The 14209-nt window shown below is 38.5% G+C and overlaps 1 protein-coding gene across 6 annotated transcripts in view; it reads right to left on the bottom strand.

Moving 5' to 3' along the window:
* Nmdar2 (NMDA receptor 2) overlaps window positions 1–14209 on the bottom strand; it is a 1937843-nt gene that overhangs the window by 988464 nt on the left and 935170 nt on the right. For all 6 annotated transcript variants that reach the window (XM_046618083.2, XM_069134406.1, XM_069134408.1 and 3 more), the window contains one exon: window positions 13908–14055. In XM_046618083.2, the coding sequence (XP_046474039.1) occupies window positions 13908–14055 (148 nt within the window). The remainder of the gene's footprint in view (window positions 1–13907; window positions 14056–14209) is intronic.

Here is a 14209-nt window from a genome sequence, read left to right as displayed (position 1 = left end):
TTGTGCGTACACCATTTTTATCAATTTCCACGCCTAAATAACGAATACGATCGCGCAATAAGTCACATTTTCTCTTCCGTATTTTTAACCCGCATTCTTCCAAAATATTGAATACAGTTTCAAGCGTTTTTAACATTTCACCTATATTTTTAGCTTTGATGTAAATATCATCGATAAATATATAAACGTTTGGTACTTTTGCGAAAATTTGCTCCATTTTCTTTTGAAAATAACCCGGCGCCGAAGCAACACCATAAAACAATTTATTTGGTCGATATAACCCTTTGTGAGTGCTAATCGTTAAACAATCTTTGCTGCTGTTTTCAACTTCTACTTGTGCAAACGCTTCTTTTAGATCAATTTTTGAAAAAATTTCACCGCCTTGGGCTTCAGCAATTAAGTGTTCGACTCGCGGCAAGGGGTGTCTATCGATCACCATCAAAGGGTTAACGGTTACTTTATAGTCTCCGCATATTCGCACTGTGCCGTCCGGCTTTAATACAGGAACGATTGGTGTTCCCCATTCACTTACGTCGACTGGAGATATTATTTTCTCTTTCGTTAGGCGATCTAATTCATTTTCTATTTTTTCTTTTAGTGCGCACGGTACACTTCTTGGTTTATGGTAAATCGGAACTGCGTTGTCTTTTAAATGTATTTTTATTTTACCTTTAGTAAAAGTTCCGATCCCCGGGGAAAATAAATTTGCATGTTTTTCAAAAATTTTTTCTCTTAAAGCCTTTAACTCGTTTTCTTTTTTTATGCAATTTATAGTATTGCTTAAGCAAGGTTTTACAATTTTTTGTTTTATTTCTAAGGGCCACAGGCCTAGTTTTGATAACCAATCGCGTCCAAGAAGTGGTACCCCGCTTCCTTCCATAACATATAAATTTCCAGTAGTCGCGATTTGTTCGTATTCAATTTTTAAATCTCGTAAAATTCCTACCGGTCGACTTTCTTTACCGCAGTAATAATTAATTTTCAAGTTACAATTTTTTAATTCATTTTTCGCAAAATATTTTTCGTAATCTGATTGACTTATAACCGAAATTCCGGCGCCACCATCTACTTCCATTTTCAAAACTTTATTACCGACTTTTACATTTAGATATTGCGGATCGATTTTCTCTTTTTTTTCTAAAGAGTTAATTTTCATTACAGGATCACTTACGCTTATTCGAAAAAAATCGTCAAACCATGATTCATCGTCCGTGCTTGACTGCTTATCTTCTTTCTTCTCTTGTAGATTTTTCAATGTTGCTTGGTTTTTACCGCCGCTCCAGCAGACTGATTCGAGATGCCCTTTCTTGTTACACTTGTTACATGTTTTGTCTTTATGCCAACATCTGCTTTCTTCGTGATTCGGCTTTCCGCAACGATGGCAGTTTGAGTTCGAATTGTTACGTGTATTGTTTTTGTTTCGCTGCTGGTATCGTGAAGAATTTTTGCCTTGGAATTTTCCTTTGTTTTGGTGAAATGTAGAGCCTCGCTTGTGATTGAACCTTTCATTTGCGGAGCCCCGGAATATTTCTGATTTAAGCTGTAACAAGTCTTGTTTGTTTTCGGACTGTTCACCGTTTACCTTTACCTTACTCGACGCTACTTTTGCTTCTTCGCAAGCCGTCGCTGTTTTCAAGGCTAATTCTAAAGTTAGATTTTCTAACTTGAAAAGTGTTTCGCGAATGTCATCGCTGAGTATGCCGCTTAGAAATTGGTCTTTAATGGCATCTGAAGAATCTTTGAATTCACACTTTGTCGCCAATTCTTGCAATGCTGCTTCGTATTGCGCAACAGTTTCACCCATATTTTGATTCCTTCTACGGAACTGCGAACGCAACACAGTAACATTCACCTTTGGTTTTAGATGATTTGTTACTTTGTCAATAATTTCAGTTAGTGTTACATCATTGAGTTTTTTCGGTGCACAGATTTTTCGAATTTCCGCGTATATTTTTGAATTCACTTTTGATAAAAATATCGCTTTTTTCTTTTTTTCTTCTTTAATTTCGTTTGCTTCAAAGTAAAATTCCATTCGCTCTACGAACTGCTCCCAATCATCTTGACCCAATTCGAAATTCACTTTTGCGTTAAATTCCATTTTTTTCTTTAGTGTGATTGTTTTCACTTCAAGTTCTTTTTTATCTAAGTTTCCTGTACTGCCTTCAGAACTCTCACTAGAATCTTTTTGTTCACTTTTAACTAACTTTTTTAGTATTTTTCGCAATTTGTCTAATGTTAATGATTCTTCTTCAAATGTTTGCCTTTTTTTTAACTCTTCAATTACTTGAGATTTACTCAAATCATAAATCCACGAGATGTTTTTCTTATTACTCATTAGTATTTTTAAATGCGGTATTTATTCACTTTTAATTTTTAATATTTTATTTTAATACGCGCACCAGTTTACCTCGTCGCCACTGTAATGTATCGGAGAATAGAAATGAGTCAAGGCAGTGAGTATATTTAGAAGGCGTTTATTTACATTGATATGTGCTGTACACAGATCGAAGGTTGGTCGACGACTGGCTGTGTCGTAGTGTTCTTCGCGCACTAGCGCTACAATTCGTGAATGCCATTGTTATTACATAACGTCGCTAGTAGCTAGGCTTACATATGTTACAGATTTTAAAGCTTTTATAGCACTTACAGCATCAATAGAAAGAGTATGGTAAAGAAAAACAAATTTAGTGAAGGCATCAAAGAACACAAAAACATATTCTTTAATATTACTTTTGCCACTAAGCTTTCCAGTAACATCAATATGAAGAGTATGCCAAGGAATACTCTTTGGGATTGGATGTAATTCAGCTTGAATTTCACCAGAAGTAGATTTGGAAATTCGGCAAGTAATGCAATTTTCAACAAATTTTCGGACATATTTGGACATATTAGAAAACCAAGAATGTTGGTAAGCCTTCTCTAAAGTTTTATGCCATCCCAAATGAATAATCGATTCATGAACATGATTTATTATAGACCACTGAAAAGCTTTAGGGATTATTGGTAAAATACGAGTGTCATTATTTCGCTGTATTTTTCTGAACAAAATTCCAGATTTAAGTTCGTATGGATTAGAAACATTTGAATCAAGCTCATCGTTTTCTAATTTAGAAATAAGATCACGAATTTCGGCATCCTTCTGCTGCTCCGCTTGTAACCAACCGTGAGAAATTTTTGAAAAATTTATACGTTTTTGCTCAACAGTTTCAACATTCAGTTTGTCATTCTCAGGTAAAGGATTTCGAGAAAAGAAATCTGCATGTGATAGATTTTTTCCTTCTCGATAAACAATATCAAAGTCGAATGACTGTAAAAATGCCCACCATCAATAAACTCTTGGGGATAAGTCAAGTTTTGCACGAGATGCCTTGAGAGAATTACAATCTGTAACTACTGTAAATTTTCTACCATGTAAATAATGCCGAAAATGCCTAATAGCATTCACAACAGCAAGTGTTTCCAATTCATACGAATGATATCGCGACTCTATTTCTGTAGTTCTTTTGCTAAAATAAGCTACAACATGGGCCTTTCCACCAACTTTTTGGATGAAAATTGCACCGTAACCAACTGAGCTAGCATCTGTATGTAATTCTATAGTAACATTTGGATCAAAAATCATTAAAAGAGGAGAACTCGTCAGGTGAGAAACAATTTTTGTTCGAATTTCCTCAAATTCAGGTTTCCAATCAATCCTACCCTTTCCATTAGTAAGTTTATACAAAGGACAAACAAGTTTAGAAAACCCTTTTATAAATTGCCGAAAATACAAGGCAAGTCCAATAAATTGTCTAAGTTGAGTAACAGTTTGAGGAGGCGGGAGTGCAGTCAACGCGATAACCTTGCGAGGATTTGGTCGAATTTCTCCTGCCGAAACTTGATAACCAAGAAATTCTATTTTCGTTTTCAAAAATGAACATTTCTTTAGATTGACTGAAAATCCAGCTTTAGTCAAAGCCCCTAAAACAACTTCTAATTTTCGAATACCCTCAATAATTGTTTCTGATTGGATAAGAATATCATCCATATAACAAATAATAGACGTATTCACTAGATCTCCCAAAGCTTTGTTAATTGCTCGCTGAAAAACAGAAGGTGCATTTTTCGAACCAAAAGGCATTGCTAAATATTCGTACTGCCCGTCACGAGTAACAAAAGCAGTCCGTTCAATAGAATCTGGGTGAATAGGAATTTGGTGAAAACCGCTAGCCATATCAAGAGATGTAAAATAATGAGCACCTCCTAGTCTATCTATCTGATCAGCAATAAGCGGTAACGGATATTTATCAGCCACCGTATTATTGTTAAGCTCCCGATAATCAACACACATTCGATCAGAACCATCTTTTTTTTTAACTAAAATAATGGGACTAGCAAAAGGAGAACAACTGGGTCTGATGACATTCTCCTCTTGTAGTTCCTTGATTTTATCTCGCACTATTTGACGTTCAACAGTCGAAAGACGATAAGGTTGTCTTTGCACGGTTCGGTTAGGATCTAGCAAACGAATTTCAAGTTGTCCGGTCGTTACTCTAGATTTAGGTGTTCCTATGACGAAAGTTGAACGAAATTTGTTTAAAACATCAACCAAGAGACGTTTGTCAAGTTCAGAAACGTCTGTTTTTATTTCGTCAAAATTAAATGAATGATAGTCTACTTCACAAACATTAACCCTCGGAATTCTTTTTAGAACTAAACTGTCAACTGTCATTTCTATTGAGTAACCAAGAGATAATATTTCTCTTCCAACAAGAATTTCAGTACTAAGAAAATCATCATGAATCACATGAAATAAAATTTCCAGGCAATGATCATTTATAGTCACTTGTGCCAAGATTTGAATGACACTTTGAATACTAGAAGGACCGATACCGGAAAGAATGACTACAAAGTTCTGACGTTTTCCTGAAAATTTTTTAGCAATGCTTTCTTTAATCAGAGAGCATTCAGCACCGAAATCAAAACAAAATGAAAACTTCTCACCGGAATGTAGTAACTCGCCAAAAGTCGGTTGAATAGAACACGAATTAACACGACGCTCCATTTGACCTTGAGCAAGGGTATTTTGTCCAGATCCAGAAAACTTCTTGCAGCTTGTAGAAACATGTCCAACTTCTCCACATTTGAAGCACGTCACAGAAGATTTCACAGCGGTGGAGGGTATTTTCTTTGAAAGATTTCCAAAGTTGTCCGGGATGGTGCTCAATGAACGACTTCGACACTCCGATATTTTGTGTCCAAATTTTCCACAGTGAAAGCATTTTAATGAAGATACATAAGTTCTCAATCGTTTGGAATCGAACGATGAGCCCTCTCTGGCTTGAGAAAAAGGAAAAGCTATTTTTCGGTAATCAACTGCCATAAGTTCCTGTTGTAACTTCGTTCGAGAACTTATTTCCGTAGTAAGAGCCAAACGTTTTAAACGTGGATCCAACTGAGCCACATGAGAAAGAACAATCGAAACAGCAATTTCTTCGGAATTCATCAGTTGTAGTCGTGGAATAAGAACACTTAAAACTCGACTTGAATATGCAGCGATATTTTCATCTCCATTTGGCTGTCCAGAATATAACGAAAGTAACGTCGCCGCGGGAGTTTCAATAATTTCATATCGCGCGAGAAAAATGTTTTTAAATTGTTCCCAAGTCATTCCGTTAAAGCTGATTTGAGGAAACCAAGATGCAGCTGATCCTTTCATAGCTTTACTCAACGTATTTACTAACTTGCTCCCTTGAAGTTCCTGTTCTTGCATACACAAGCTAGCTGTCGAGCACCAAGCTTGTGCATTGATATTTTGCTCATCCGGATTGAATAGCGGAAAAGTAACTTCATGATGAGAATCAGCAGTTGGACTTTGCATTTTTCGAATTAACTCCATCATATTTTTATTTTGATCCTCAAACAAAATTTGCCAACGATCTTCCGAAGTATCAGAATTGCGTTGAGGAGTCTCGGACGGTAATTCTGAAATGGATGGTTCCGCGTCCCTTCGGTATCCCACTTCTGATGTCGGAGAATGGCCAGATAACACTCGCGAACTTTGTGTTTTGCGTGTGGGACGCATGATGAACCACCTTTTTATTCTTTTACAAGATAAAAACGGAACTTAACTTATTGAACAAAGCTTTTTAAAATTCAACGTTTATAACAAGATCCAAAATGCTCAATGTTTATTCTGTTATTGATCTTTGCCGTAGTTTCTCTGGAGACCGAATAGAAGAAAGCGGTGATAATCCTCCTCGTTATTCATTTCATTATCCTTGACATGTATGTAATATACTTATCCCTGAGATGTGGATGGGATACAGGTTCTTAACTCTAGTAGTGAATAAGTTCAGGCTTTAGTTTAAGTGTTCATTACAGTGTTGTACATAAGAGTGACACGTCTTTCTCGGTAACGCAGTAAGAACTGAACTGCCTTCTCAGGTCAATTGACCCTCTGTCCCCGTTCACCTCCCACTCCACTCTTGCATCCCTCAACGTCATACTTACTCCTACACTCTGTACAAAATACCTTATTACTATACCTAAAACTACCTGATGGCCTGTGCATACTCGCATGTTTCTATGTTTTCGATATTACACTCGGCCATTCTGCAAGGACATCTGCCCTCAGATGTTTTATTCTGCTTCGCTGCTACCTGAATCGTCGTCCTCGTCGTTGGCACCCCACAGCTTCATGGAATCAGCCGTTGTTGATGTTTGGTTAGGCCCTTCGTGCTCCCCAACCTTTTGAACTGTGTAGCAGTCATTTCGTAATGCCCGTATTACTCTATACGGACCCAAAAACTTGCCTTTCAGCTTTAACCCAGCTCCGAACTGCGTCCTTTTTATTGCTACTAAGTCGCCGCTCTCGTACTGCCGGGCATCCTTCCTCCCTTTATTGTAGTTTCTTTTGTTCTTCTCTTGTGCTTCAGTGATCGCTTTTGCTGCCTCCTCGCGCAACACACACCTGTTTTCATCAAGTTGTGCTGTCCACTCCGCTTCAATCAATTCTCTGACCTGCATGTCCTCCTTGATCCGCATATCCACCCCAACGAGCAACTGAAATGGCGTCTTCCCGGTGCTCCTGTTGACTGTGGAGTTCAAAAACCTTTGCACCTTCTCGACATGCTTGTACCAATCGTCTGGATTAGGCGCCGTCAGTTTTGTTAACAATGGTATGAGAGTACGGTTTACTCTCTCTACCTGTCCGTTCCCCCTGGGAACTCCGGTCGTAATTAAGGAATGCTCTACACCTTCTTCGATACAGTAGTCCCTGAATGCATTGGACGTAAATGCTGTCCCTCGATCGGAGATGATTCGTTTCGGATTTCCAAAAACGGCAGCTTGCTTTGTCAATCTGTCTAATACCTCCACTGTATCAGTAGATTTAGTGGGATAAAGCCACGTAAACTTTGTAAATGCATCCACCACTACAAAAATATGCGCATATCTTTTCTTCGTAACAGTCATGGGGCCCACATGGTCAATATGGTAAGTATCCAACGGCGTGTCTCCTTTGTCCAAAGGATTCAAATACCCCTCTTGTCTACCCATTTTCCGCTCAGCCAAAATACAGTCTAAACAGTTGGCTATCACGTGCTCAACCTTTTCTCGCAGCCCCTTAAACCAGAAGTCTTGCTTAACAAACGCTTCGGTCTTTGTGACCCCAAAGTGGCCACGTTCGTGTGCCTGCTTGACTACCTGGGTCTGCATCGCCTTAGGTACTACAATTAGCAAATCGTCTTTACAATTTTTGTACAAAATATTATTTCTAATTACATACCCCTCGGTCCGGCTGCACGTTACGGCATCTATAAGCTTACGGACTTCACTGTCCTTGTTTTGTGCGCTTCTTAAACGTGCAATCAGCCCATCTTCACTCTCGCTTACACACATGACACTCGGCAATGGATTTCGGCCTAATGCATCAACATGCTGCATACTTTTACCTGGCCGATGACATACTTCATACTTAAAATCACCCAACAATAAAGCCTATCTGGCCACACGCAAACATAAATCTTTCTTTTTCATGGTCATTGCAAACGCTTGACAATCAGTTACAATAGTAAATGGTATAGGCAGTAAATACACTCTAAACTTAACCAATGCCTTAACAATAGCTAGCACTTCTAATTCATAACTCGTGTACTTAGACTCTGCAGGAGTTGTTTTCCCACTGGCAAAATGAACCGGATGGAACCTCCCGTCGTCCGGGTCTAACTGCATCAATATTGCCCCGTACCCTTCTATAGACGCATCCGTATGCAATTCAGTCTTAGCCCCTATTCTGTATAATTTTAACACAGGATTATTGGTAAGTACTGCCTTTAAGGCCTCGTATGCTTCTGTTTCATGATCCCCAAACCGAAACTTTACGTCCTTTCTCAGTAAATCTGTTAACGGCTTAGCAATCTTCGCGTACCCTCTTATAAATTTTCTAAAATAACCCGTAAGTCCCAAGAAACTTTGGACTTTTTTGACAGATGTTGGCTTGGGAAAGCTTGCCACGGCCTGGGTTTTATGAGTAGATGGTTTTATGGTGTCTTTCGAAATGACATACCCCAAGTACTCGATTTCTTTTAACATAAAACGACATTTTTCCCAGTTTATAACTAGCCCGTACTCTTCGGCTAATTTTATAACCATTACCAAACGTTCCCATGCCTCCTGGAGATTCTTCGCCAGGGTAACAATATCGTCCATATATACTATGACAATACCCTTATCTATAAGCTCCTTAAATATCATCGTAATATATTTCTGAAATACAATCGGGGAAATCTTTAAACCAAACGGCAATTTTAAAAACTCGTACTGTCCCGTCGGTGTGACGAAACCTGTATATTTACGACTCTTTTCGTCTAGCCATACATGAAAAAACCCATTCTTTAAATCTAGCGTCGTAAAATACTCCGAACCCTGTCACGCGTCTAAAATATCATCTATTAACGGCAACGGGAAATGTGGACATTCAATAAGCTCATTTAACTCACGAAAATCTATACAGACTCTAATTGAACCATCTTTTTTCCTTACTACTACTATAGGACTCGCGTATTCAGAATTTGACGGTCTTATCACTCCGTCCTCTACCCACATCTTCATTAAATTATCGACTTCTTTTTTTTCGCAAGGGGCCAGTCTTCGCGGCCGTCTAACAATTGGCTTCTCGCTCTTTAAAACAATTTTAGCTGTTAATCCAACATCTCGCGTCTTTTCCGGCTTATACCCGTTAATAATGTCTCTCAAAGCGTCTCGATAAGGTATATCTTCAACATAAGATAAGTCTACCTCCTTGGTCTTCTCTATAACATTTATACTAAATATCTCCGGCGCATTTACGTTAGTCTCGGCTTCATCTAATTTAAAAAACGTCACTTCACCTCGTTTGACCCTAACTTCTACTTGGTCCAAGAAGTCAGTACCCAACAATAAACCGTAATTTGTCAAAACCTTATTAGATACTACATGCAATGTTACTGGCCAATTGTGCCCATCAGTATTAATTACCTTAGAAAAATCACCCCAAGTTTCATTACCAGTGGATCCAACACCTGCAAACTCAATTCTGCGGTTACCTAAAGGTGGTGACCCCAATCTTACATACTCATCTGATCTTATAAACGTTAAATCACTCCCCGTATCCACTAATGCTACAAACTTAGAGTCATCTATTGACACTTCCTTGGTGTACTTCTTCATATCTAGTCTTGAGATCACACATGATTCTTTCTTCTTGTCCGGGCACCGCGCCGCGATGTGCCCAAACTTATTGCAATTGAAACACTTCGCTCCTTTTTCTTTATCCGGACACTCCGCACTAACGTGATCTTCCACGCCACAATTAAAACACCTCGTTTTGTCACTTTTCTCATCAACTGCCTGCTTCCTCGGATGACCTTTTGCTTCCGGCTTCTTCGTCTTGTCGTCTTTCTTCTCGAAGGGCTTTGACTTCGTCTTCATGTCCCTTTTCATCGCTTCGTACTGTTCGAACCGCTCTTTCAATTCTTGCATCGTCTTGGCACCATACAGTGCACTTTTGTTTGTTATTTCGTCAGGAATACCCTGAATAATATACTCAACTAATGATCGTGTATCCACTGTTCCTTGCCCTGCAATCTCACGCATAGCGTACATGTACTGTCGCAGCGTCTCCTCCGTTTTCTTCTTCCTTTGCCCCAGCTCTCGGTGAATCTGCTGATCTGTCACTTTTTCTTGGAATTCGTCCTCCAGGGCTTTCTTGAGCTTAGCCCACGTCTTCGTACACCTTTCCTGCCGCACAAAAGCCAACGCTGAACCCGCCAACATCTTCTTTCCGAACGCGACTTTGTGTACGTCAGTCCACCCACAAACTTCCGCCATCTCTTCAAAATCTTCAAGCCAACGAGAAACGTTCATCAAATCGTCCCCGCTGAACTTCTCCAATGAGTTCTCCACGTCTTTTAAGAGCAATAACGTCTGCTTGGGTCTGTTCGGTCGTCGAATTACTGGGGTTGCACGGTCTACTTCGTCGTTGTTTTGAAGGTTCACCTCTTGGCCTGCCCCGGCGTCTTCCGGGATGCCTTCCGGTTCCTCTTCTTCGTCTTCATCTTCTTCTTCTTCGTCGTCGTCGTTGTCGTCTTCCTCGGCCTCTCGCGCCCCGTGCTCCCGTTCCAACCTCAACGCCGCCATCAACTGCTGTAAAAGTTCCCGCTTCCGACCTGATACCCTGAGGCGTCTTCCCCTGAGCTCAGCTTTTAGCTCTGGTACGGTCATTTGGGCCACTTCTTCATTGGTTAAACCCAACACTACGTTAACTCCTCCGTTGTTTGCCATCTTATCAAACTACACTGTCACACTTGACTTTAAACTCGAACTGTCACAATCTAGATCCCGGACGAGCCCCCAAATGTAATATACTTATCCCTGAGATGTGGATGGGATACAGGTTCTTAACTCTAGTAGTGAATAAGTTCAGGCTTTAGTTTAAGTGTTCATTACAGTGTTGTACATAAGAGTGACACGTCTTTCTCGGTAACGCAGTAAGAACTGAACTGCCTTCTCAGGTCAATTGACCCTCTGTCCCCGTTCACCTCCCACTCCACTCTTGCATCCCTCAACGTCATACTTACTCCTACACTCTGTACAAAATACCTTATTACTATACCTAAAACTACCTGATGGCCTGTGCATACTCGCATGTTTCTATTTTTTCGATATTACATGTATATGTATAGACAACACTACCTTCCATATAATTATATTACCTTTCATGTGGCATTTCTTGTATCTAATATAATAACCATGAAACAAGTCGAATATTGAATAATCATCACTCAATAATCTTAGTCAATGTTCAACTTGTTTCATCATAAATTTCATTATCAATTTGTCATGTAACGAGTCTATACTATACAAGTATATAACGAGGAGTACGGCAGATGATCTAAGTAATATCGGTTTGCATGTTCGCGTACCCTTCCGGCATTTCGAATTTTGTTAAAAGTACTAGTCATTTAGATTCCTGCTAAACGTGATTCATCATAAAAGAAAAATGTAATTTGAATATTTAATTCCAATCGTCAAACATTATGTACTGCTATTATAGTTACTTATATTGAAATATATGTATGTATAGTACAAACGTAAAACAGATTTCGTGAGATTCAAAGCGGTTAGAAATGTATTTTATTATAAACTCTCAATTTTGTAAGGCTTTGTATAATAGTTGTCGATGTAATGCATTAATTATTCAAATGGTTTCATCAAATAAATTTATAAACATGAGAATGTTGAAAATTCTATTCAGGTCGTATATCTCTTTAATTTTTATCACGTGGCTTTCATTTTCAAACTAAATGTTTCTGCGATGTTTCAGAAATATGTTACTAATATTAATCAAGCATGTCAGTGATATATCACAGACGTTTCAGAGACATGTCACTAACAATAATGAAGCATGTCAGTGATATACCACAGACCTTTCACAAACATGTCACGAAATATTGCCATGATATGTCAGAGACCTTTTAAAAATATATCGAAATACATTTCAGAAATATGTTAGAAATATGTGAGAAATGTTTCAGAAATGTATCCATATTATTTCAGAAATATGTTAGAAATATGTCAGTATCCGCAGATATAAATAATCAAATATTTCTGGTATACTACAGGAATATATCGAGACATATTGCAAAAAGATTTCGGATGTGTTACTGAAATATTTCTGAAATATTATCTCTAGCATTTTTCTTCTCGCTAAAATAGATATGATGTTTTTTCACGTCATTTCATAGATGGCTGGGACTGTCTTACGTGGCTTTTAACAAGTAGTGTAATACACTTGTAAACATGTCACATACATGCAAGGTCTACAATTATGCTTTTTGAGACGAATTTCGTAATGTATACTAATACAAGGCAAACGAAACACAATGAATCGGAACTTGCAGGTGATGAGAGAAATTAAAGACAATGTAGTCAGGGCGGCCAGATGGTCTAGTGAAGTAAGACACCGGCAAAGCATCTCTAGACACCAGGTTCGATTCGTGGCTCCGTCGCTAATTTTTCAAATTACCAAAAATTTTCGGATTTAGATTCTCTGAAATATTATCGAAAGTCAGAAACATGTCAGAAGTAGTTCAATAGCTATATTCGCAGACATAGACGTGCTTCTGTCATATTTCTGAATCTTTGCAATGAAATATTTCATGTTTCAAATCAAAGACTTCTGAAACAATTCTGAAATATTTCGTGCTGTGTGGATATGTATCTTACTTCACCCTGAACCTGCTTAACGCAAGGGGAACAAAATAACTAATACGTTGTTCAATTAGGAAATCGAACTTGTTTTTTGCACATATGTAACTTCTGTTACGTCCCAGCCGATAACTATGGCTGTACTCTCTCTGTACCGTAACCCACCGACGTTCAATTACCATAAGAAGGCATACATGCGCATACCATAGCCTTTAAGATCCGTATCGATTTAGATTTAGTTACCATCTTGGTGTGCAATGGTCTCACACCGACAATTGTTCACGTATCATTTTCATTTTTTTACTTTATATCTTCAATTTGAACTCACACATAGACCATATGGGTCTACAAACGAAATTCACGGAACTCAGGCTCACGAACTCTCACTGACCAAACGTAAGGAACGTTAGAAAAGACAAGATGAGCAATTCACAAAGTATCATTCTTAGAATTCAAATATGCATTCTTGTAACTAACTATCTTGTCAGCACTGCACCGATTGGCCTCTTCAAGACCACGTCTTGCACTGACGTAGCCAAAAACCAATCAGGAGTCTCTTCCAGATCTCCCACTATTGAAGATCCTTTTCGAACCAGACAGATGCAAACTAGAATCACTTTAGACATCAAAAGAATCATTTCAGACATCGAAAGAATCACTTCAGATATCGAAAGAATCACTTCAGACATCGACAGAAACAGAACCAATTTAGACTTCAGACCATTACACACCTAGAAATCAAAAACGTCATAAATCATTCTGTCATAGAGCACTCATATTCCGAAGCTTCGAACTTTAGTACAACTAACCGAGTGAATAACACTGAAAAACCATATCTCGAAAATCAGTTAACGAACGTATTATTGTTAATAAATGCGTATTTTAAATTAAAGTGTGTGTAGAGCGAATTATTTCAATCACGCATAGTGATAGCTGGCACGACCCACAACAAAGTTCCAGGTCAAGACAGGCTGCACGATAAATTCTATCGAAACCTAAACACCACAAGATTTGTAAATCAACTTAAGGGTGAAAATCACGCAGTGAAAAGGAGATTTCTCGCGATGTTCTTCCCAGAACGTAACACTTCTATCAAAATCGATCAAATTCCGTAGGAAGTCGAATAATATTTACACTTCGGCTTTACATGTAAAATTAGTACTTTTTTGTAAACTCACCTTTGAAGTGCCCCATCTACCATCCTCCACTCTGACCAACTCGTAAATAAAACCAAGTTCGTCAGCAAATCTTTCGAGCAGATCAATGCAAAAGCCACTGCAGCACTGGTAGAAGCTCTCATTCCGGTGTGCCTCAGCTATATCAATACTGAAACGAATTGTATGTATGTTAGAAAAGAACGACTGTACATTTCGGTTAAAGGATCGTCTTGACCTCACAAAGATGAACGAAAAAAAAAGTATCAAAAGAATCTATGCACTTGATGATACTGTAACAGTACAAAATTATTTATAGATTTCAT

This window comes from Neodiprion pinetum, chromosome 3 (assembly GCF_021155775.2).
Source record: "Neodiprion pinetum isolate iyNeoPine1 chromosome 3, iyNeoPine1.2, whole genome shotgun sequence".
NCBI lineage: Eukaryota > Metazoa > Arthropoda > Insecta > Hymenoptera > Diprionidae > Neodiprion > Neodiprion pinetum.
The sequence above is the reverse complement of the archived record's forward strand: the minus strand, read 5'-3'. Positions and strand labels throughout refer to the sequence as shown.